The 23348-nt window shown below is 38.5% G+C and overlaps 1 protein-coding gene across 1 annotated transcript in view; it reads right to left on the bottom strand.

Moving 5' to 3' along the window:
• The window catches only part of LOC308241770 (phosphatidylinositol 3-kinase regulatory subunit gamma), a 97731-nt gene that overhangs the window by 28429 nt on the left and 45954 nt on the right, over positions 1-23348 (bottom strand). The window contains exons 2-5 of the mRNA XM_080655367.1: positions 15447-15555; positions 13452-13550; positions 10264-10444; positions 9481-9606 (exon numbers count right to left, since the gene is read on the bottom strand). Coding sequence (XP_080511493.1) covers positions 9481-9606; positions 10264-10444; positions 13452-13550; positions 15447-15555 — 515 coding nt within the window. The remainder of the gene's footprint in view (positions 1-9480; positions 9607-10263; positions 10445-13451; positions 13551-15446; positions 15556-23348) is intronic.

Below are 23348 nucleotides of genomic sequence, written 5' to 3'. Positions count from 1 at the left end.
ATAGTACTGCAAACTTATTGAAATGCCCATATCTAAATATTTAGCTACAAATTCTGCACTCTGAAATTATAGTAAAGGGTACTGGCACCCTTGTAAAGTTAGAAAATACCTACAAAGCTCTGGCCCTGTATCTGCAAAGAAAACACCAATAACATAGACTTTACTAACACTGGTATATGTGTTGGTAAATTGGGCAGCAAACAGGAAAGTATTTGACATCACTGTCCAAGCAGCAGCTCCCTGTAAACAATGTCACTATACCTACTACCAAAACTACAAACCTACTGATCTACACCTCTTCCTTCCTCCTCCTCCCTTTATCTACTTGTGCTCTGGGGCTCGCTTCCTCTTCCATTCTCAGGTACTTCCATCCATTACATCAGCCGCCCCTCTTACATCATTAACTCTCCCCATCTAATGGTTCCTTCTCATCAACATACAAACAAGTTCTAGTTACACCACCCTGGAAAAATAAAATTCCTAACCTAAATCCTCACCCAGTCACAGCTAAACTTCTTGAAAGAGTTGGCTGTCTCTCTTTCCTAATCTCTCATTCACACTCCAACTCACTCTCTATTTTGGCTTCTGTACTCACCATTCTGTAGACAGCGCCTGGGAAGGCATATGGGCATTCTTTAAATTATTGTCAGCTGAATTCAAGGCGACAGGCAGAGCCGCGTCTTGGATACACATTTACCAAAAAGGCGGATGTGTTATCAGCACTGACTCTTACCTTTGCCCAGGTGTCGGGGAGCAGGCTTTGATATCTAAATCCAGCCTAGCACCAGGAATGCTCAGGGCCTACTCAAGAATGCAAATAATCTCCTTTTGTCTTAACCTTTTGGTGAAACTTCCTGGTATTTGGGATATAAAATAAACTCACTGGTGTGGCTCTGGGTCCCTGTCCCTCCATCAGAGAGGATGGTCGTCCCAGCCGGTCCCAGCTTTTTTCTTCTATCTTTGTGTCTTGTTGTTTTTTTTTTCTTTCTTTTATTTCTCAATCCCCAGCTCCTCTACTCAGGAACTGGACCCGCTCTCTTTCTGTGCTGGACGCAAAAGAGAGAAACACCTACATTTGGCGCCCCGGAACAGGGACTGAGTACAGAGGCAAGAAGCGAGGGGGTCGCTCCAGAAGTGTGCGCACCACAGATTAAAGAATAAGGTAAGGAGTGGATTGTTGTAAATTGAATTAGCTGGGTGTAAAATATGGGTAATTCTCAAATTCTTAAAACTATGCTTAAAGCTCAAGGATGCTCTGTTAAGCATAGTCAGATTCTTGATTTCTTAAGTTTTGTTGATGAAACGTGGGAAAAGGTCAGAAAGCAGTTGTGTGACCAATATTCAACAGAAGGTCCAGAGAAGATTCCTATTCCTACTTTAATTCGAGATCCAGTACAGGAGAGTTTAAGAATGTCTAAGCAGGGTGTAGCCAAGGCCTTACAGCCTGCAGTGGAGGGGTGCGAATCTCTAAGAATACCACCTCCCCCGCTCCGCCTCCGCCCCCTGTTCCTGCGACTGTAGTTAAGAGCCCGCCTGACAAAGATTTACCTCCTAAATATGAGCGGGAGCTAGAGTTTGAGGCAGAGTGGGACAAGCATCACTGTGAGCGGGATAAGAAAGGTTTTGCTCACAGCTGCCCAGCCTTTATGGCTGGATGCAGGCGCTTGGCTGAAAGTGACTTCATATTTCATCTTGTTGGAGGCTCAAACTACTTGTATTAGACTGAACAAGTAGAAAGGATTAAAGGAATTTCTCAGCAACTGCCAATGATCCTTTATCTTAAAAAATCTTTTTCTTTCCTTAAAAAATATAAAAATAAAAATTGAAAAAATAAATAAAAACAGTAGATGCCAGACCATCGGAGGTGGGGAAGGGAGACACGTGGCAATCCAATATGGACACCACTTCCCGAGAAAGCCATTTTAAAAGGCCTCATCTTCGCCATGCCTTTTTCCGGCTAGTGACTTAAAACTTTTACAAAATTATAAATGCATCAGGGATTTCTGTGCACGTGTAAAAGGAAAGGCCAGTTTAAAAACAAAAGCGCGCAACTGTCCAATATTTGGACATTTTAGATAGAGTTTTTGAGCTGAGCTTAACTCTTTGCTATGTACAGAATAAAAACCCAAGACTGTTTTAGCCTAAGAAAAATGGCGGATATGACCCAGAAAAAAATACAGGCTGGCTTCCCAAGGCAATCTCTACAAAAAAAAAAAAAAAAAAAAAGTGGCTCTTTTAAAATTTCCCGCTCAGAGGCAAGTAACCAGCAGGAAGTAGATAGCAATTTTGCATGGAATAGCTACAGTTTTGCTTCTTGAGTTCCCCAGCAGAAAAATTATGGTTGTTTTAAAAGTGAAGCTTCTGAGCCAGGCCTGTCGGCTGGAAACTTAAAAACTTTGAAGTTTACTAAATCAAATGATAAAAACTTATATCTACATGTATTGAAATGATATAATACTGAAATGTTGATCTGAGTATGCCTGGTATGAAGTCTAGAGGATAGAATTTAATCTATTAATTGAATATGCCTTGTATTTTATTTGAAATGTATCCTTAAAATGTAAAAGTATTATTGATTTGAGAAATGCTAAGTATTTAACTTGCTACCTAAAATTTGAAGCTCTGAAAGTTTAAGGTTCAAATTAAATTGGGAAAAATTATGTGGTTGTGGTAACTGGATGCCTAGAGTATGGAAATTTATTCTTGAGAAAATAATTTTTCTGTTTTCTCTGAAATAATTAAGAATTCAAAATATGTTACTTATTGGGCTAATTAAAAAAAGAGGATTAATTCCATGAACCAGTTTAAATGTAATTGATATTCTTTAAGATAATTTAAGTATATAATCTTTAAATCATATATATAAATGTTTGATCTTTCCAAGTTATTTCAAGACTTTGAGAATAACTTTCAGACATTTCATGGGCCCGGAAATGTTTTCAAAAGTCTGTTCTCTCAAAAAAAATTTTTTTTAATTAAACCAGTTGATACTTGAAATTGCATGGAAAGCTTTATCAAATAAAAATTAATATATTTTACTTATATACATATATTGAATGTTATGAAGGTTTTGGCCTCTGAGAAGGGCAAAATAAAGTAATAATATATTTCTTAAATATAGACAAATTTTTCAACAGCAGAATTTCAAGAAAGACAAAAGCCCCAAGCAGCCTGCATTTTTAATTAAGCTAGAGGCGGGGCAACATTTGCAGCTTGTGAATCAGATGTAAACATTTACTAAATTTGCTTTGCTTTTTAAATGAAGATACCTACTTTAATTACTTAAATAAATTAGCTTATTAAATTATAATCAAGGTTTTCAGCTAAATGAAAAGCCAATATTTTTATAAACAATTCTAATAAAGACCAGAAACAGCTAGTGAGATTTTTGTTTGCTTGCAATATAAATTTGACTGTCTTGTAAAAGAACAGATTAGACAGCTGCCATGTTGGCCACATGGCTTGCCGCTCCCATGGGGGCCACCATCTTGAAATAACAAAGGCCAATCCCCTTCCTTTGAATAAGCCAATGTCTTTGTAAGCAATTTAAGTAAGTCTTCTAAGAAAGTTACTGAAGGCTTCCCATAATCCCTCTGTATATGCAAATAAGCCTAAGAGGATACCTTTTAAGAATATAATTATAATTTTAACAAAAAAGAGAAATTTGAAAATTTTTAAATTTCTTTCACTTATATTTACAGTGTAAACTAAGATTGTTGTTAAAATGTTAAATCTGACAGTAAATTAGTAGTCACCCTTACTGTAAAAGTGCTTGTAATATAGCTAGCTACTCGGCTGTAGGCTTGAGCTTCAAGCTGCAGTCCTGTAGGCTGTTTGGTGTAAAGACAAAGTTTTTTAAGTAAAACACTCTGTAGCCTGAAGATTATTCTGGAAGGAAATAAAGAGATTTCCTTCAAATGTCGTAAGGATTGTAATTGAAAGTCAATATATTTGGCCTCATAAACTGAAGTAAATAGTTTGTGTTTTTGCCTCCCTGATAAATTTTTTGTAAAGTTAAAGATTAATAGCAGAAACTTAATGTCATTTACTGTCCATAACCTAGGACAAATAAAGTTAAAGTAATAAATTAACCTTATTTCAGACTAACTTAAATTGGCTAATTGAAATAAGTGAATATTCATAAAAAACTTAATTATACTGGACAAAAAACTGTTCCTGAAGTATTAAAAATTTTTATTGATGGTTCATCTCATAGTAAAAATGCTAAACATGCTATGAATTCAAAGCAGTCATATTTCTGTGCAAAAATTAAAAATAAAAGGTTATCAAGACTGCATTAAAAAATTTACAAAAGCATCATAATAATAAAAAAGGGTGATAGTAGAATAATATCCTGTAAGAAATATCCTGTAAGTAAATTACATCAAGAAAATTTTTTACTTTAAAAATGATTTTTCATTTATAATGCTGATAACAAGACACCCATAAAATCTTATGGTGTCAAAATAAGCCAAAGGAAAATCGTTTGGACAAAAATCAAAAGGATCCCAAGTCTAATTTATAGAAAAGATTTCTTTATTAACCTTTGGTCAAGAATATGTTTGTATTTCCAGAAAACTCCAAGACCATGTGGATTCCTGCAACAACGGATCCCAGAGAGGACCTGATAGGACTGTTACAGCCACAGAATAAGTAGTGGCCCCTAAGAACAGAGGAGAAATAGTCCAGAAATAAAGATGGTGAAGACGCCTTGCCATGCTAGCAGTCAGCAGCTGTGCGTTACTGCAGGTTGCCCAGGACCAAGGGCAAAGAAGGTCGGTGTGCACGGGCTTCTGCATAGAAGTCAAAATGTTTGATGTTTTGCGTTCTACCAGGACCCCTGATTTGGGGGGCTCGCCTTATTTCTAACACAGGGAATGGTATTAGCTGCCACATTAAAAGAAATGTTATACCTCAGGCATTAACCATTTTTACAGATGGATCCAGTTCTGGAAAGGCTGGATCTACTGCAGCAGGGGAGCAAAGGTCCTTCAAACCCCTTATATTTCAGTAGAAATACAAGCTCTTATTTATGCCTTAACAGATTTTGCTACAGAGCCCATCAACCTATAGTGATAGTGCTTATGTGGTAAGTATGGCCAAAATTATTGAAACAGCTACTATAGGGCACACTAATTCAGAGGAACTTTTTCATTTATTTTTCAGCCTTCAAAATGTTATTTGAGAACGACAATTTCCATGTTTTATTGGAAGCAATGTCCTCAGTGTGTTATCCACCTCCCTGTGCCAACTTTAGGGGTAAATCCCTGAGGACTTAAACCTAATCAAATCTGGCAAAATGGATGTCACTCAATTGTTGAAAGAGCCAATCGTACTCTTAAAATGCAATTACTAAAACAAAAAGGGGGAGACGGATGTTATGTGTCATCTCAAAAACAAACTCAGTCATGCTCTTTATACTTTAAAATTTTGAATTGTGATGCAGAGGATTGTACAGCAGCCGAAAGGCATCAGGCCTCCTGTACAATAATAGCCTCCACTGAGTTAGCTAGGTGGAAGGAAGCATAAACCAGACAAGAGTTTTTTTGGTTTTTTTTTTAAATATATTTTATTGATTTTTTACAGAGAGGAAAGGAGAGGGATAGAGAGTTAGAAACATTGATGAGAGAGAAACATCGATCAGCTGCCTCCTGCACACCCCCCACTGGAGATGTGCCCGCAACCAAGGTACATGCCCTGACCGGAATCGAACCTGGGACCTTTCAGTCCGCAGGCTGATGCTCCATCCACTGAGCCAAACCGGTTTCGGCTCAGACAAGAGTTTTATCAGATTCAGTAATAATGTGGGGAAGAGTTTGTGTTTTATATCTTTCCAGAAGGAGCAGTGCAGCCAATTCGGGTGCCAGAGCATTAGTGCCTCACCACAATGGACCCAGAGAAGCTCCTTGTCCCTTCACCCAAAAGGACTGAGAGTTGCCCCATGACTGCAAAGCGGAAGAAGAAGAAAACTGAAAGCTACGCAAGGGACTGAGGTGCCAACATGGGGTCAGCTGAAGAAGTTAACGACTGAAGCACAGCAGATTGTGGAAAAGCAAGACGTGGAAGCTACTTCTTCAACCACGTTCCTGCTTATGCTAACATATGTTACTGCGAGTCTTCTGCAAAGTCTTGCACAGTCAATCAGGTCTGAAGACTCTGAGTAAATATAAACCAGCAGCAAAAGAAACTTTTTTCATTAAGTAGCTAAAAATGTTAACATGTCTTGTAGTTTTGATTTCTCTCTTATTGCTGTTTTTCATTGGCATTGTTTTGTTATTATTTAATAGCCAGAGTTTTGCTCTTGATGTTCAAGTTTTAAAATAACATATATGTAGTTTGGTTTTTGCATTGGCATTGTTTGCAATTGTTTTAATATTAGAGCTTTATTCTTGATGTTTAAATTTTACTTTTATTATAATAGCTTAAAAAAAAAAAGGGTGAGATGTAGACAGCGCCTGGGAAGGCATATGGGCATTCTTTAAATTATTGTCAGCTGAATTCAAGGTGACAGGCAGAGCCGCGTCTTGGATACACATTTACCAAAAAGGCGGATGTGTTATCAGCACTGACTCTTACCTTTGCCCAGGTGTCGGGGAGCAGGCTTTGATATCTAAATCCAGCCTAGCACCAGGAATGCTCAGGGCCTACTCAAGAATGCAAATAATCTCCTTTTGTCTTGACCTTTTGGTGAAACTTCCTGGTATTTGGGATATAAACTCACTGGTGTGGCTCTGGGTCCCTGTCCCTCCATCAGAGAGGATGGTGGTCCCAGCCGGTCCCAGCTTTTTTCTTCTATCTTTGTGTCTTTTTTTTTTTCTTTCTTTTATTTCTCAATCCCCAACTCCTCTACTCAGGAACTGGACCCGCTCTCTTTCCACGCTGGACGTGGAAAAGAGAGAAACACCCACACCATTCCACAGAGACTGCTCTTCCAAGGTGACCAATGATCTCATTGCCAAATTTCTGTCTCTTATCCCAATCTATCACTAAGTCCTATCACTTTCCTCCTAATTATATGTAATCCAGATGTTAAATAGCCTCACCTGCAGTTTATTCTCACCCTGTGCCAACCAACACCATCTCTTTCCCATTCTCTGGGAAGAATTCACTTATATCATAGCAATCTAGATTTTATCTAAGATTTCATAAAAAATATAGAGGAAGTCTATAAAACTTAGAAACACACCACACAAGGAGTTCTATAACATTTATGAACACTACAACACTTATAAACAGAAGAGGTCAATTATATAATCTCTGGCAAAAAAAAAAAAATGTTGGAATAAATCTGGAGGGGTGGGGGGAGAAAAAGAGAGGGAGGGAGGGAGGAAGGGAGAGTGAGTGAGAGCCCGAGCCAGCGAGAGCAAACGACCAAGATCAAAGAGAAGTCAGCAAAGAAATCAGCAAAGACTGAGAAGGAAAAACCAGGGAGGTCCAAATCTCAGTGATCTCTACTTATTTCCAGATCTGAAAGTTCCATTTATGGTTATTATTATGGACTAGAGGCCCAGTGCACAAAATTCGTGCACTGGGGGGAGTGTCCCTCAGCCTAGCCTGCACCCTCTCCAATCTGGGACCCCTCGGGTGATATCCGACTGCTGGCAGTCGGACATCCCTCTCACAATCCGAGACTGCTAGCTCCTAACCACTCACCTGCCTGCCTGATTGCCCCTAACCACTCCCCTGCCGGCCTGGTCCCCCCCCCAACTGCCCTCCCTGCTGGCCATCTTGTGACAACATGGAAGCAGCCATCTTGTGGCAATGTGGGGGCGGCCATCTTGTGACATGAGGGTCAATTTGCATATTACCTCTTTATTATATAGGATGCCTGTTCCTATATAGACACCTCTGATCTATAGAAATATTCATATTGGTTTTGCATACAGGTATGTGCCTTTTTATTTTTTATTATTATTTTTTTGTTAATCCTCACCCGAAGATATTTTTTCATTGATTTTTTTTAATATATTTTATTGATATTTCACAGAGAGGAAAGGAGAGGGAGAGTTAGAAACATCATTGAGAGAGAAACATCGATCAGCTGCCTCCTGCACACCCCCTACTGGGGATGTGCCCGCAACCAAGGTACATGCCCTTGACCGGAATCAAACCCGGGACCCTTCAGTCCACAGGCCGACGCTCTATCCACTGAGCCAAACCGGTTTCGGCTTTTTTCATTGATTTTTAGGGAGAGTGGGAGAGAGAAAGACAAAGGGAAACATTGATGTGAGAGAAACACATCAATTGGTTGCCTCCTGCATGCGCCCCAACCAGGGCCTGGGTCAGGGAGGAGCCTGCAATCAAGGTACGTGCCCTTGACCAGAATCGAACCCAGGACCCTTTGGTCTGCAGGCTGATGGCTCTACCCACTGAGCAAAACCGGCTAAGGCAGCCATGTGCCTTTTAAAATATATATATCTTTATTGATTTCAGAGAGGAAGGGAGAGGGAGAGAGAAAGAAACATCAATGATGAGAGAGAATCATGGATCAGCTGCCTCCTGCACATCTGCACTGGGATCGAGCCTGAAATTTGGGTATGTGCCCTGACTAGGAATCAAACTGTGACTTCCTGGTTCATAGGACGATGCTCAACCACTGAGCCATACCAGCTAGGCCAGCTATGTGTTTTTAATGTTTATCATTTTTAATGGGAGATATAACATAAGTGCATAAAACAAATACACAGCTTAACAAATTATTATAAAATAAACATCCACTACCAGCACCCCCAGAAATTCCATGCATCCTTTCCAATCACAACTCTCTTTTTCCCAGTCCATCTCCCCTGCCTTGGTGATAATACTATCCTTTATGATTCTTTGTGGTTCTTCATGATTTTACCACTTTATGTTCCTATCCAAAATAAAAGTTTACATCTGTCTGGTTTTGTACATTGTATGAACAGACATGTATTATATGTATTCTTTTGCATCTTTTACTCATTATTCTTTGTGAGATTAAACATAGTATTGTGTGTTGCCTTATTATATTTGTGTGTGCAAGTATACACACACAAATATAGTAATCCATCATTGCTTTGTTTAATGCAGAGGAAAGGGATTAAAGTTTAACATTTTTCCTTCCTGGTTGTTATGGTTGATATTGGAATAAGCCAACTTCTACAGATAGCAAGGCATCAAGACAGAAGAACCCTAGGCACCAATTACTGTGGAGTTGCCATAAAAACCCTGAAATGCCTATACAGAATAGAAAACTAAATTTCTATCTGAAGCCTTTGTTACTTTATTTTTTTGTCACTTACAGTCAAACCTTATTCTAGTTAACACTAACTGACATAAAATATATCCTTAACCAATAAAAAAGTGACTTATGAATGGGAGAGGAATTTATATCATCAACGTCCCAAAAAGGCTATTTAAGATATTAAGACCTCTAAAGATTGTCAGGTGAATTAAAGAAAATTTGATGTAACTGTAATGTTGCATACTTACTGGCCTAAATAACAAAAATATACTAACCTGGGATGTTCTGGTATACTCTTCATATAGCCTGTCATACTCTTTACTCTTTTCCTGATACTGAGAATGATACTCCTGCAGTTTTTTACCGACTGCATCAATGTTATCTTCTTTTACCAACTGATCCTGTGCAGGTAAACAAAAGAAGTAAAGAATGTCAACAATTCTGATATTAATTTCTACATCTATTTATTTTTAAATTGCATTTCTACTGTAAGTTTAAACCACTGGATTAATATCAAGCATACAAAAGCACTAAATCCTTTTGTTAACACGAATATCAGTCTTTATATTACAACAAAATAGTTAATACTTTAAAAATTAAGAAAAAAGTATAAATAGAAAACATAAACAAAAGTATTTTTTAAATATATTTTTATTTATTTCAGAGAGGAAGGGAGAGGGAGAGAGAGATACAAACATCAATGATAAGAGAGTATCATTGATCAGCTGCTTCCTACATGCCCCCTACTGGGGATCGAGCCTGCAACCTGGGCAGATGCCCTAACCAGAATCGAACCATGACCTCCTGATTAATAGGTCGATGCTCAACCATCTGAGCACACCAGCCGGGCAACAAAAGTATTTTATATGAAGTTAATAAATACATGCAACAAGCTATTCATAGTTGCCACAAAATAAGTTCTAAAATTCTTAAATCTTCAGTAGAAAATTTTAAATGGCTAGATTTCTTTTTTTTTTTTTAAACTGGTAAGTTAGAATCAAATAATCCTGTTAAGTAATTACTTGAGGAATAGCTATCAAGAACTTGTGTGAACATACCTGTTGGTATTTGGACACTGGGTACATCAGCTTCACATCAAGTTTGGGATTGTATTGTGCAAGAGATTCATGATGATAGTGGTTAATGAGCTCCACCACAGAATTAAATGTCAGAGGATCAGAAAAGCCATATTTCCCATCTCGGTGATAGATCTTTATTAACTTATTATTGCCTCCTTTCCTGTAAACAAGGTAACAACTGTAGATTTTCCCCAAAAAAATTCTACTGAAGTACTACTACTTTCATATGAAGATATGAAAGCTTGATGTCACATAATAAACAAGTTTTCTTTTCTTTTTTTTAAAGATAAATTTTTTAAAAATATATTTTATTGATTTTTTACAGAGAGGAAGGGAGAGGGATAGAGAGAAACATCGATGAGAGAGAAACATCGATCAGCTGCCTTCTGCACACCCCCTACTGGGGATGTGCCCGCAACCAAGGTACATGCCCATGACCGGAATCGAACCTGGGACCTTTCAGTCCACAGGCCGACGCTCTATCTACTGAGCCAAACCGGTTAGGGCATAAACAAGTTTTATTATGCTGAGGCTAGAACACGTGAAAAGACACATAAAAGTATGTGTGCAAAAGTATATGTAATATCACATTATTTTTACAACTCTTTCTTTTATCTATAAATACCTTGCTTACTAAAGGTTAATATACCTAAACAGCAGTCAGTATCAACAAATTTGGCAAAAATAATCACTTAGGAGAAATAATTTATGTATCTTTTTTTTTTCCTGAATGAATTACACTTCTAGCCCAGACCTTCTCCTAAACTTTAGATAAGCACAGCTGAACAACAGAAGAGGTTCAATATTTGGGCCCAAGTGTACACCCATGTTTAGTGGTCAGGGGATGAGGAAGAACCAGCAAAGGAAACCAAGAGAAGCAATTAATGAAGTGAATGGAGAACTAAGTGTGTGTTATCTTAAAAACTAATTTTTTATTTTTTTCTAAAAAACAATGTTTTAAAAAGCATTTCAACATAGAGGAAATAATCAACTGAGGCCTGACAAAGTAGAGATCACTAAGTGATCTTGATAAAATGGTTTCAGTCGAATGGTAAGGATGGAAGCCTGACTGGAATGGATTAAAGACAATGAAAGAAGAGGGAAAAGACATGCCTACAGACAACTGTCTTGAAGAATGTTGCTGTAAATGATCACTCTGGCTGCTGTGCGGAAAATGAGTCAACAGGGGTGGGAAGATTAGAAAGGGTAAGATGCTGGGAGGCCTGTTAGGAGGTGACTGCAAAAGATCAAACAAGATAAGAGTGGCTTAGATTTTGATGGTAGAGAAATGTGAAGAAATTACTAATATAGATTTGAAGGTAGAGTTGGCAGGATTTATTTAATGATGACTTGGATGTGAGAGTGAGAGAATGAGAGGGGAAAAGACTTGTGGCTTGAGTAACTGTAGACATGGTGGTTCTTTTGCTTAAAAAAAGTGAAGAGCCCTAGCCGGTTTGGCTCAGTGGATAGAGCGTCGGCCTGTGGACTGAAGGGTCCCAGGTTCGATTCCAGCCAGGGGCACATGCCCGGGTTGTGGGCTCGATCCCCAATAGGGGGCGTGCAGGAGGCAGCCAATCAATTATTCTCTCTCATCATTGATGTTTCTATCTCTCTATCCCTCTCCCTTCCTCTCTGAAATCAATAAAGAAATATATTTAAAAAAAAAAAAGAGTGAAGACTTGAAGAGAAACAGTTTGGATAGGGGAGTTGGTATTGAAATAAAAAACTGTGCACTGACCATGTTAAAATTAGTATATCCCCTAGTTATATAGCGGCAAAAGCAAGCAGGCAACTGGATATATGTATCTGGAGTTCTGAAGGTCAGAGCTGGAGATAAGGTTTATGAATCATCACTGTATAATTGAATATGAAAGCCAAGGGACAGGACAAGCTTTGCTATGGGAAAATGAATACAGAGGAGGCCCAAGTCTGAACCCAGGAACACTTAACATTTTGATATTGAGCAAAGGAGTGGCCTAGAATTAGGAAGAAAATCAGAAGAATGTGATATCACAACAGCCAAGATAATAAACTGTTTCTAGGAAGAAGTGTCTATGACTAATGCTGCTAAGAGGTCAGGCAAAGTAAGAAGGAGAAGTGGCCATTGGTTTAGCAGTCCCTGTAGAGTGATAAGACAGAAGCCTGACTAGAATGAGAAAAAATTGTGTTGAATCAACGGAGAACACTGATTATAACTCAGCACAACTGAAGTCCTAAGGCATTAATTTCTTTCAATATCTTTATCAGAAACTAATATAGTGACTCCAAATTTCTAGCATAAAATATGGGATTCTTTTTCTTAAAAATACTAGGATGGAAAAGCAGCAAAGAGCCAGATTAATCTGGATTTGAACCCATCCTCTGCCACTTACTAGCTACTAGTATGTGTCTTGAGGCAACTTTCTTAACCAGTTTAAGTTTCAGTTGCCTCATCTATAACATGGAAATATTAATACCTATGTGTCATAAGGTTGTTGTGAGAAATAATTAAGTTATTACGTGTAAAATTCTTAGTACAAGAAAGTTGTTATTGTTGCTATTGTTATTTATTATTCTTTTAGATAGCACTTTATTTTTTAAAAAATCACAAGACTTTATTGTAATTAGGCTATTTTAATAGTTAAAATTAAATGTGGAGATATCTAAAGCAGTTTTCCTAATTTTTTAAAAAATATATGTCCCACTTTTGAAAATATAAAAGGGATACAACCACCACTTATGAGATTCTAATATGCCCACATGGATGGCATAATACAGACTGAGAATTGCTTTATCTTCTACATATCATCATCCTAAATAAGGTTGAGTTTTAACGCTGAAGTCTGCATTAAAGAAAATAATAGGGTTATTAGAGGGGTGGATTCCAAACATATCATGAACAACCTTAAGCTGTGCACATCACTTCTTCTATACTCATAAGGTCAACAGTATACATCTTATTTCCTTACATTAAAGCTTTTTCACTTTATTGCTACCAAAAAATAAAAATTGTCATTTTTGTAAAACATTTAAATGTTTAATGTATAAAAAAGGTTAGCCAAACAAAAATTATATATCTATATTAAATTAAAATATGAAAAATGTACATATAAAGATTTAAACAAAATACAGAAATCTTTGTATACCAGAAATAAATAATGCTAACGAAAATGCTGAAAAATACTCACCGCAAAGTCAAAGTATAATCTCCCTGCATTTTTGTTGAGGCATCTCTGACCAAGAAGGTACCATCTGGCATGTCCCGTAATTTGTCATTTACCTCCTCCCTGAAGAATTATAGGAAAAATGAAAAAAACACAAGTTTCATTTGTGCTCTTCATATATTATTACTAAGGCTAGTTGGGAAGTGGTAAGTCTAAAGTTATAGAATCATAGGGCCTTTCAGAGGTCATTTAGTTCCTCCCTCTAGGTATGTTCATTCTGTCTTGATTTTCGGTGTTATGCAATCTAAGGAAGGGCTATTTACTTCTTAAACTTTTCCAGATTTCAACTATCTGTAAGAGACAGTGTTTCCATAAAGCCTTTAGGGATTCCTTGGGCAGCTCTGAACTTGCAGAGTTTCAGGAAAAACCAGCAGCTGTTTAGAAAGGTTATATTTAAACAACAGTGGCAGCTGTGTCCGATCGGGGTTGGGGGGGGAGGGGGAATTCACTAAATTCACAATTTTTCAATATAATATCCTCCAATATGAACTTATACCGATAATAAATTTCTCTTCGGAGCTGGTTTGGGACTTTAAGGAGCAATACTGAAACACTCAAAGGAAATGGCAGGGTCTAAAAGACCCTTGAATTATAGAACCACAGGGTCTTAAAATATAAATTTAAATATTTAAATATAATAGATCCTTTTATTGTATAATGCTAAAATAAATTTTTTCTGATAATTTTAATATAAATATATATTATCTTTCTAAAAAAATTAAACATAGAATTACCATATAACCCAGAAATTCCACTTCTGGGTATATACCCCAAAGAAATAAAAGCATGGACTTAAACATTTATACACCAATGTTTATAGCAACATTACTCACATGAGCCAAAAGCTGGAAACAATCCAAATATTCATCAAAGCCAAATGTCCAGATGAATAAGTAAATATATATTAAGTGGAATATTGTTCAGCTTTAAAAAGGAAGTAAATTCTGACACGTGCTATGACATGGATGAACTTTGGAGAATAAATATTGTATAATTCCACTTATATGAGATAGCTAGAGTAGTCAAACTCACAGAAACAGAAAGTAGGATGGTGATTGCCAGGGAGGGGCTGGGGAGAATAGAAGGCAAGGAGAGTTAGTGTATTATGAATGGGTACAGAATTTCACTTTAGGAAGATGAAATAGTTCCAGAGATGGATGGTAGTGACAGTTGAACAACAATGTAAATGTACTTTATACCACTAAATAGTACATTTAAAGATGGTTAAAAGGGTAAGGAAAAGAAGGAATGAGTGCCATTTTGGTAATGGGAGAGAAGAGACAAAAGAAAGAGGAGGATAATCATATTGAGAAATATAGCATCAACCTGAAACCTGAGTTGGCTGAAATGTGTAGTGTTTTTTAAAAACAAGGAAATACAATATTCAAAATTTTTTTTAAATATATATAGTGTGTGTATATATTCCTTCTCTAGATTCAAATTTTTCCAAAACCACATTTTACTCAAAGAGAAATTTGTCCAAGAGTCCTGTTTCCCAAAATGATGTGTGTGAAGAGTACATCAAAATCACTTGGGGAGATTGTTAAATGCAGGTTCCTAGGCCCCACCCAATTGATTCTTGCACATGTAAAGACTGTGGAACTACTACTGCCTTAGAGACAAAAGGTAAGGAAAATTAAGTACCTATAAGTATCTTTCACCCTAAGATATGTGTAACTATCTTAAGAGCATGTATTACTTATTCAGAAATATATCCCCAATATAGTATTAAAGTAAAATCATACCCCATAATTTAAAGATTTTCTTGTCATTTTGTGTGTGTGGGGGGGGGGGGGGGGAGAAAAGCATTTAGAAACTTTTGAAATATTCCCATACAATTTCTTAAATGGTCATCTTTAAATGACAATTAATGGGACATTAAAGTATTTTATTTTAACTACTAATTCTAAAAAGTGATTTTTTAAAAACTACATTCAATTATAGCAGCATTCTGGTTACCTTGAAATATCCCCCCAGTACCATTCTGCATCCTGAAGAGAAATAGAATTGTCCTTCATTCCATTTGTAACAGCTGTAGTCATTGGTTTAGGTGGCTTTGGTGGAAGAGCTAGAAGAAAAATGAATATTATTTTGTAGATGTAAATTATAATTTGTTTTCTGATTTCCTCAGTCAGGAACCCTCATTAACCAATGTACACTGAGATTCAAATAATTATAAGTCAAATAGTGTTATTTTAGGTTAAATCTTTTTTTTTTCTAAAATGTTTTTACTGATTTTAGAGGGAACAGGGAGGGGGGTGAAGGGGGAGGGAAGAAGACAGATAAGAGAGACAGAGACATTGGATGTGAGAGAGAAACATTGATCGGTTGCCTCCCACACGCACCCTAACTGGGATTTGAACCGGCAACCTTTTGATGCATGGGTCGATGCTCAACCAACCTGGCCAGGGCTTATGTTAAATCTTAAACATTAGTCAAAAAAATCCTTTTGGAACTATAACAACAATTGTCTGAAAAGTAAAATTTTCAAACTATTTGTGGTTTTTACCCTTCCTATTTTTTAAAATGTACCTTTAAATACATTGGCATAGAATATTATATTAGTTTCACGTGTACAACCCCATGATTAGGCATTTATATAACTTACGAAGTGATCACCCAGATAAATCTAGTACCCATATGACACCATACATAGTTATTACAATATTATGACTATATTCCCTATGCTGTACATTATATCTCCATGACTATTCTGTAACTACCAATTTGTACTTCTAAATCCCTTCACCTTTTTTACCCATCCCCCAATCCCTCTCCCGGCTGGCAACCATCAGAATATTCTCTTTATCTGTAAATCTGTTCCTGTTCTGCTTGTTTTTTAGATTCCACATGTAAGTGAAATAATCTAGCATTTGTCTTTCTCTGACTTATTTCACTCAGCACAACACCCACTAGGTCCAACCATATTGTTGCAGATGCTAAGATTTCATTCTCTCTTATGGCTGAGTCATATTCTATTGTATATATGCACTACTTCTTTATCCATTCATCTGCTGATGGACATTTAGGTTGCTTCCATATCTTGGCTATTGAATATAATGTTGCAATGAATATATGGATGTACATGACCTTTTGATTTAGTGTTTTGGGTTTCTTTGGATAAATACCCAGAAGTGGAGTTTCTGGGTCCTTCTTTGTCTCCTATTGTAGATTTTGTTTTACAGTCTATTTTGTCTGACCCTGGCCAGGTGGCTCAGTTGATTGGAGCATCATCCCAGTGCCCCACAGTTGCAGGTTCGATCCTCCAGTCAGGGCACATACATGAATCACCCAATGAATGCGTAAATAAATGGAACAACAAATCAGTCTCCCTCTCCTTCTCCCTCTCCCTCTCTCTCTCTCTCTCCCCCTCCTCCACTTTCTCTAAAAACAATCAATACTTTTTTTTTTAATTTTAAAATCGATTTTACCTGGTTTAAGAATTGCTACCCAAGCTTTCATGTTTTGTTTTGTTTCTATTTTCATTAAATATCTTTTTCTACACCTTTACTTTCAGTCTTTATGTGTCTTTTGATCTGAAGTGAGTCTCTTGTAAACAGCATATGAAAAAGTCTTGTTTTGTTATCCATTCAGCCACTGTGCATGTCTTTTGATTGGAGCATTTAATCCATTTGCATTTAAAGTAATTGTTGATTGATATGTAGTTATTGCCATCTTATTTTTCATATTTTTTATCTTTTTAAAGAAGGACCTTTAACATTTTTTGTAATACTAATTTGGTGGTGATGAACTCCCTTAGCTTTTTTTGTCTGGGAAGCTCTTTATCTGTCCTTCAATTCTTTTTTTAAAGTATGTTTTTACTAGAGGCCCAGTGCACGAAATTCATGCACGGGGGGGGGGGGGGCGGTGGAGGGGGGGGAGGGAGTCCCCCAGCTCGGCCTGAGCCTCTCGCAGAGTCTGGGAGCCCTCAGAGGATGTCCGACTGACACAGAGGTGGGAGAGGCTCCCACCAACGCTGCTGTACTCACCAGCTGTGAGCCCAGCTCAGGACTTCTGGCTGAGCAGCGCTCCTCCTGTGGGAGCGCACTGACCACCAGGGGGCAGCTCCTGCGTTGAGCATCTGCCCCCTGGTGGTCAGTGCACATCATAGTGACTGGTCCTTTTGCCATTCGGTCTATTTGCATATTAGCCTTTTATTATGTAGAACTGATTTTAGATAGAAAGAGAGAGAAAGATCAATCAGCTGCCTCCTGCATGCCCCATACTGGGGTTCGAGCCTGAAACCTGGGCATGTGCCCTGACGGGGAAACTGAACAGCAACCTCACGGTGCATGGGAGGACACTCAAGCCACTGAGCCACAACAGCCAAGGCTGTCCTTCAATTCTAAATAATAGCTTTACTGGTTATAGTAATCTGATTGTAGGTCTTTGGTTTTCATCACTTTGAATATTTTGTGCCAATCCCATTTGTCCTGCAAAGTTTCAGTTGAGAAATCAGCTGACAGTCTTATGGGCACTCCTTTGTAGAAGACTAACTGCTTTTCTCTTGGTGCTTTTAAAGTTCTCCGTCTTTAACCTTTGGCATTTTATGATGTGTCTTCATATGGGCCTCTTTGGGTTAATTTTGTTTGGGACTCTCTGCACTTCCTGGGCTTATATATCTATTTCCTTCATCATGTTAGGGAAGTTTTCCATCATTATTTTTTCAATTTCTTGCTCTCTGACTTCTCTTTCTGGCACCCCATGATGAGAATGTTGGTAAACTTGAAGTTGTCCCAGAGGCTTCTTACACTATCCTCATTTTTTAAATTCTTTTTTCTTTTTGCTGTTCTGATTGGTTGTCTTTTGGTTCCTTATATTCCAAATTACTGATTTGATTCTCTGCTTCATCTACTCCACTGTTGATTCCCTGTAAATTATTCATTTCAGTTCACGTAACATTCATTTCTGACTGGTTCTTTTTTATGGTTTCCATGTCCTCTTTTATGCTGCTGAAGTTCCCACGAAGTTCCTTGAGCATCCTTATAACCATTGTTTTGAACTCTGTATCTGGTAATTGTTTGCCTCCATTTCATTTAGTTCTTTATTCTGGAGATTTTTCCTGTTCTTTCACCTAGGCCCCGATGTGTCACCTCATTTTGGCTGTTTCCCTATGTTTGTTTCTATGTATTAGATAAAGCTACTACATCTCCTGGACTTGGTAGAGAGACCTTATGTAGTAGGTATCCTGTAGGGCCCAGTGGCACAGCCTCCCCAGTCACCTGAGCTGCGAGTCCCAGGTGTACCCCAGGTGAACTGTGTGCACTTTCCTACTGTAGTTGAGCCTTGATTGCTGTTGGCACATCACTGTGAGGGCCAGCTGCAACTACAGTGGAGGAGCTGCTGTTCAGGGGTTGACCTCATGAAACAGGACTCACTTCAGTGGGGCTTAGGTGCCTGCTGAGTCTGCCCCTTGAGTATGTCACTGGTGCAGGTGGCTGGGTTGTAATCAGGGTGTTCTGAAACTGTCCACCAGGTGTACTGGCTCTGGGACCTCCCAGGTGGTGCAACGTCAGCCACTGCCAGTCCCCTGCCCAGAGCCACCTGGCATGAGCTACAGAGTAATTTGCAGATGGTTGCTACTTTTGCTGGGCTTGGAGGTGCCCAGAGAGAGGCTAAGCTGCAAACCAAGGCTGGCTGCCGCTAATGCCAGGTCTGGGGTCACTTAGCAAGAGGTAGTGCATACCAAATGCTACTTATTTGAGAGACATTACAAAAGTATGAAGCATGAGCTAAGAAAGGCCCTTTGTATAAAAAGGCCACTGGAAATGGCTTGGGTGAGTCCAAGTTTCAGGGAATCACTAAGGTGGCTGGGGGGTCAGCGGGTACTTAACATTATTACCCAGGTTGATGGAGACTCAGATATGGTGCCATCCTGATGGCTCTGTGGATCAATGTCCTCTACTAACACTTCTGTCTGAGAGAAAGCTGCCCCTCTAGCCCTAGTCCTGAAACCAGACAATTCAGTTCCTCCCCATATGTCCCTGATAACTTATGAGCTGCTGCCCCAGCGCTGGAGCTCTGAGCAAGTCTGAGTAAGTCCATGTGTGGGCCCTTCGAGAGGAATGCCTGGAACTCGAGGAGCCCTCCATCTCTCTCTCAGCCACAATCCCCACTGATTTTTACAGCCAGAAGTTATGGAAACTTCTCTTCTGGCAGTGGAACCCTGAGCTGGGGGGCCTGGGACCGCTTAGGGGGGATCTCCACAGCCAAGATACCCTTACTGATTTTTAACCACCACATGTGGGTGTGGGACCAGTCTGTTCCATGCCTCCGCACCTTCTATCAGTCCCAATGTGGCTTCTTCTTTATATCCTCAGTTATAGGACTTCTGTTCAGCCAAACTTCCGGTACTCTGAGTGATGACTATTCTATAATTTAGTTGTAATTTTGATGTGGTTGTGGGAAGATGTGAGTACTACATTTATCCATGCCATCATCTTGACCAAAACTTCTTTTCCCTTCTTATAAAGCACTAACTTTTAATTTTGAACAGATGTAAAAAAAACAAAAACTTAATTGTCTCTCAAAAGATAATGTGGCTCTCCTTCACAAATAATTCAGTCCAAAGGCCATTAAGTGGGGCTGGTCATAATGGCCAAGAGTTGGTGTCAGAGCCGGAAGCAGCTGAGAGATGTCTATGTCCATATAGAAGGGCAGAAACATAGCACAGGATCTCAGAGCTTGAGCAGGTGAGGAGGGGATCCTCGCGGGGACAGCCTGGGATGGGTGATGGAAGGACAATGGCATGGGGCCCAGATGGCACAGTATTGGAGACATAGTCCTTGGAGGTAGGCATCCCAATGCAGAGGGGCAAAGCCAGATAAGGGTGAAAAAAAATTTCTACTTGGGTGGGGGATGGGAGGTGGCAGGGGGAATGCAACAATAGCTATAACAGATTGGCTACATACAGAGAAAAGGATAAAATAAGTAAAACCATTAAAGATAATAGAGCCTGGCCAGTGTGGATGAGCATCAACCTATGAACAAGGAAGTCACTGTTTGATTCCCAGTCAGAGCATATGCCTGGGTTGTGAGCTCAGTCCCCAGTAGGGGGTGTACAAGAGGCAGCCAATCAATGATTCTCTCTAATCATTGATGTTCCTATCTCCCTCTCCCTTCCTCTCTGAAATCAATAAAAATTTATTTTTTAAAAAAAGATAATAGAAGCCAGGTTTCTCATAGTCTAAAATGAAAGTTACAAATATAGAAAGGTAAAAAAAAAATAGAATAAACACTCTGGTTTGGACTGGAAATGCATATATTGATATAAATTCAGAGAACTAGATAGATAGGTGTAAATGTCTACACTGAGTGGCCAGATTATTATGATCTCTGAATGCATAATAATCTGGCCACTCAGTGTATATTCTATATAATAAAAGGCTAATATGCAAATTATTCCCTCAACCAGGAGTTCGACCAGCAGGCAGGCCGGCCAACCACCCATGTCCCCTCCCCCTGGCCAGGCTGCCCAGACCTTTAATGAATTCATGCACCAGGCCTCTAATATATATATATATATATATATATATGTATACACACACACACACACACACACACACACACACACACACACACACACTGAGTGGCCAGATTATTATGCATTCAGAGATCATAATAATCTGGCCACTCAGTGTATATTTTTAGGGAATACAACTATTCCATAGCTCTGTCCCTTGAGAGGTTCGGGGACCAGCAATATCCCAATATCCACACCTAGCATTCAGTTCTTGTTTTCTAATGCTATTCTCTACTAAAAGGAGCCAGGGCTCTTTGGAGAAATGGCTAATTCCAGGGCTGGAGTACAGCAAGTACCAAATAAACCTGGAAGTCATGCCAAAAAGAAAGCAACTGCTCAAAGAATGAGGGGTCATGACCAAAGAATAAAGACACCAGCTTGAAGGGTTCCCACTACCAAATCTGGAACAATTGGAACATCAATACAAATAATAATAAGGAATATAAGCCATGTAAATACAAGGAATCTATGTGCCCATGCAGAAATAAATGAAAAACTAAAAGATTAATGATTAATTATATAATCTCAGAGGGCCTTCTCACAAAATGCTTAGTAATCAAAAAATTTAAAAAGACAAATATAATAGCAGAGAAGCCTGGCAAACACCATCTTGCCCTAGCTGGTTTAGCTCAGTGGATAGAGTGTCGGCCTACGAACTGAAGGGTCCCGGGTTCGATTCCAGTTAAGGGCACATGCCGGGGCTGCGGACTTGATCCCCAGTAGGGGGCGTGCAGGAAGCAGCCGGTCAATGATTATTTCTCATCATTGATGTTTCTCTCTCTCCCTCTCCCTCTCCCTTCCTCTCTGAAATCAATAAAATATATTTTTTTAAAAGCACCATCTTGATGAAGTAATCAAGGTTAATACCACTAGTAATGATGAACTCATGGGCCCCCAATAGAATATACTGAGAAGGACACAACATCACTCCGGTGATATTCCTGCCAAATATGCACAAACTGAATCTAATCATAAGGAAACATCAGACAAACCACAACTGAGAGACATTCTACAAAATAACTGGCCTGTAATCTTTTAAAATGTCAAGGTCATAAAAGTCAAGAAAGGCTAAGGAACTTCCAGATTGAAGAGGACTAGAGAATCATGACAATTAAATGCAAGGGGTGACTATAGACTGAATTCTTATTATAAAGGACGTTATTGGTACAAGGGACAAAACCTGTGAATCAATGTTAATTTTCTGATTTTGATGGTTGTATTGTGGTTATGTAGGAGAATGTTCTTGTTTATGAAATACAAGCATGGTTATCATGTTGGCAACCTACTCTCAAGAAAATCAAATTATTTTTACTGTACTTGCAACTTTTCTATAAGTTAAAGACTGTTGCAAAAAAATTTATTAACAAAAAAGTGACAATATTGAAGGAAAAAGGGAACCACGTGAATATGTTCTTCAAAACACAACCTCTTTCTTGTCAAATAATTTTAAATAAAGGTGTCAAGACAATTCAATTGTACAAAAGTAGCCTTTTAACAAATGGATGTGGCACAACTAAATAGCCACATGCAAAAAAAAAAAAAAAATGCAGCTTGACTCCTATCTTACATTTTATGCAAAAATTAACTCAAAATGCATCAGTCCTCACGTAAGAGCTAAAATTATAAAACTTTTATAAGAAAACGGGCTTAAATCTTAACGACCATGGATTAGGCAATGGTTTCTTAAATATGACACCATAAGTGCAAACAACTAAAGAAAAATATAAACTGGATCTCTTCAAATTAAAAAAAAAATTTTAATATATTTTTATTGATTTCAGAGGGGAAGGGAGAGGGAGAAAGAGGTAGAAACATCAATGATGAGAGAGAATCATTGATCGGCTGCCTCCTGCATGCCCCACACTGGGGACCAAGCCCACAACCCAAGCAATGTGCCCTTGACCAGAATCAAACCCGGGACCCTTCAGTCCGCAGGCCGACGCTCTATCCACTGAGCCAAACCAGCCAAGGCAAAAAAAAAATTTGATTTTCTAAAGGATACCATCAAAAAAGTGAAAAGATAACCACAGAATGAGGATAAATCATATATGTGATTTTTAAAATTTGTATTTAACTCTGGCCAGTTTGGCTCAGTGGAGAGAGCATTGACCTGCAGACTGAAGGGTCCCAGATTCAATACTGGTCAAGGGCATGTACCTTGGTTGCAGGCTCAATCCCGGCCCTGGTTGGGGCACATACAGGAGGCAACAAATCAAATATGTCTATCTCATTGACGTTTCTCTCTGTATCTCCCCCTCCCTTCCACTTTCTCTAAAAAAATCAATGGAAAAATATCCTCAGGTGAGTACTTTTTTTTATTGTATTTAGAATATATTAAA

Source organism: Plecotus auritus, assembly GCF_963455305.1.
Source record: "Plecotus auritus genome assembly, chromosome: 2".
NCBI lineage: Eukaryota > Metazoa > Chordata > Mammalia > Chiroptera > Vespertilionidae > Plecotus > Plecotus auritus.
Note: the sequence above shows the minus strand (reverse complement) of the source record. Positions and strands in the feature narration are given on the sequence as shown.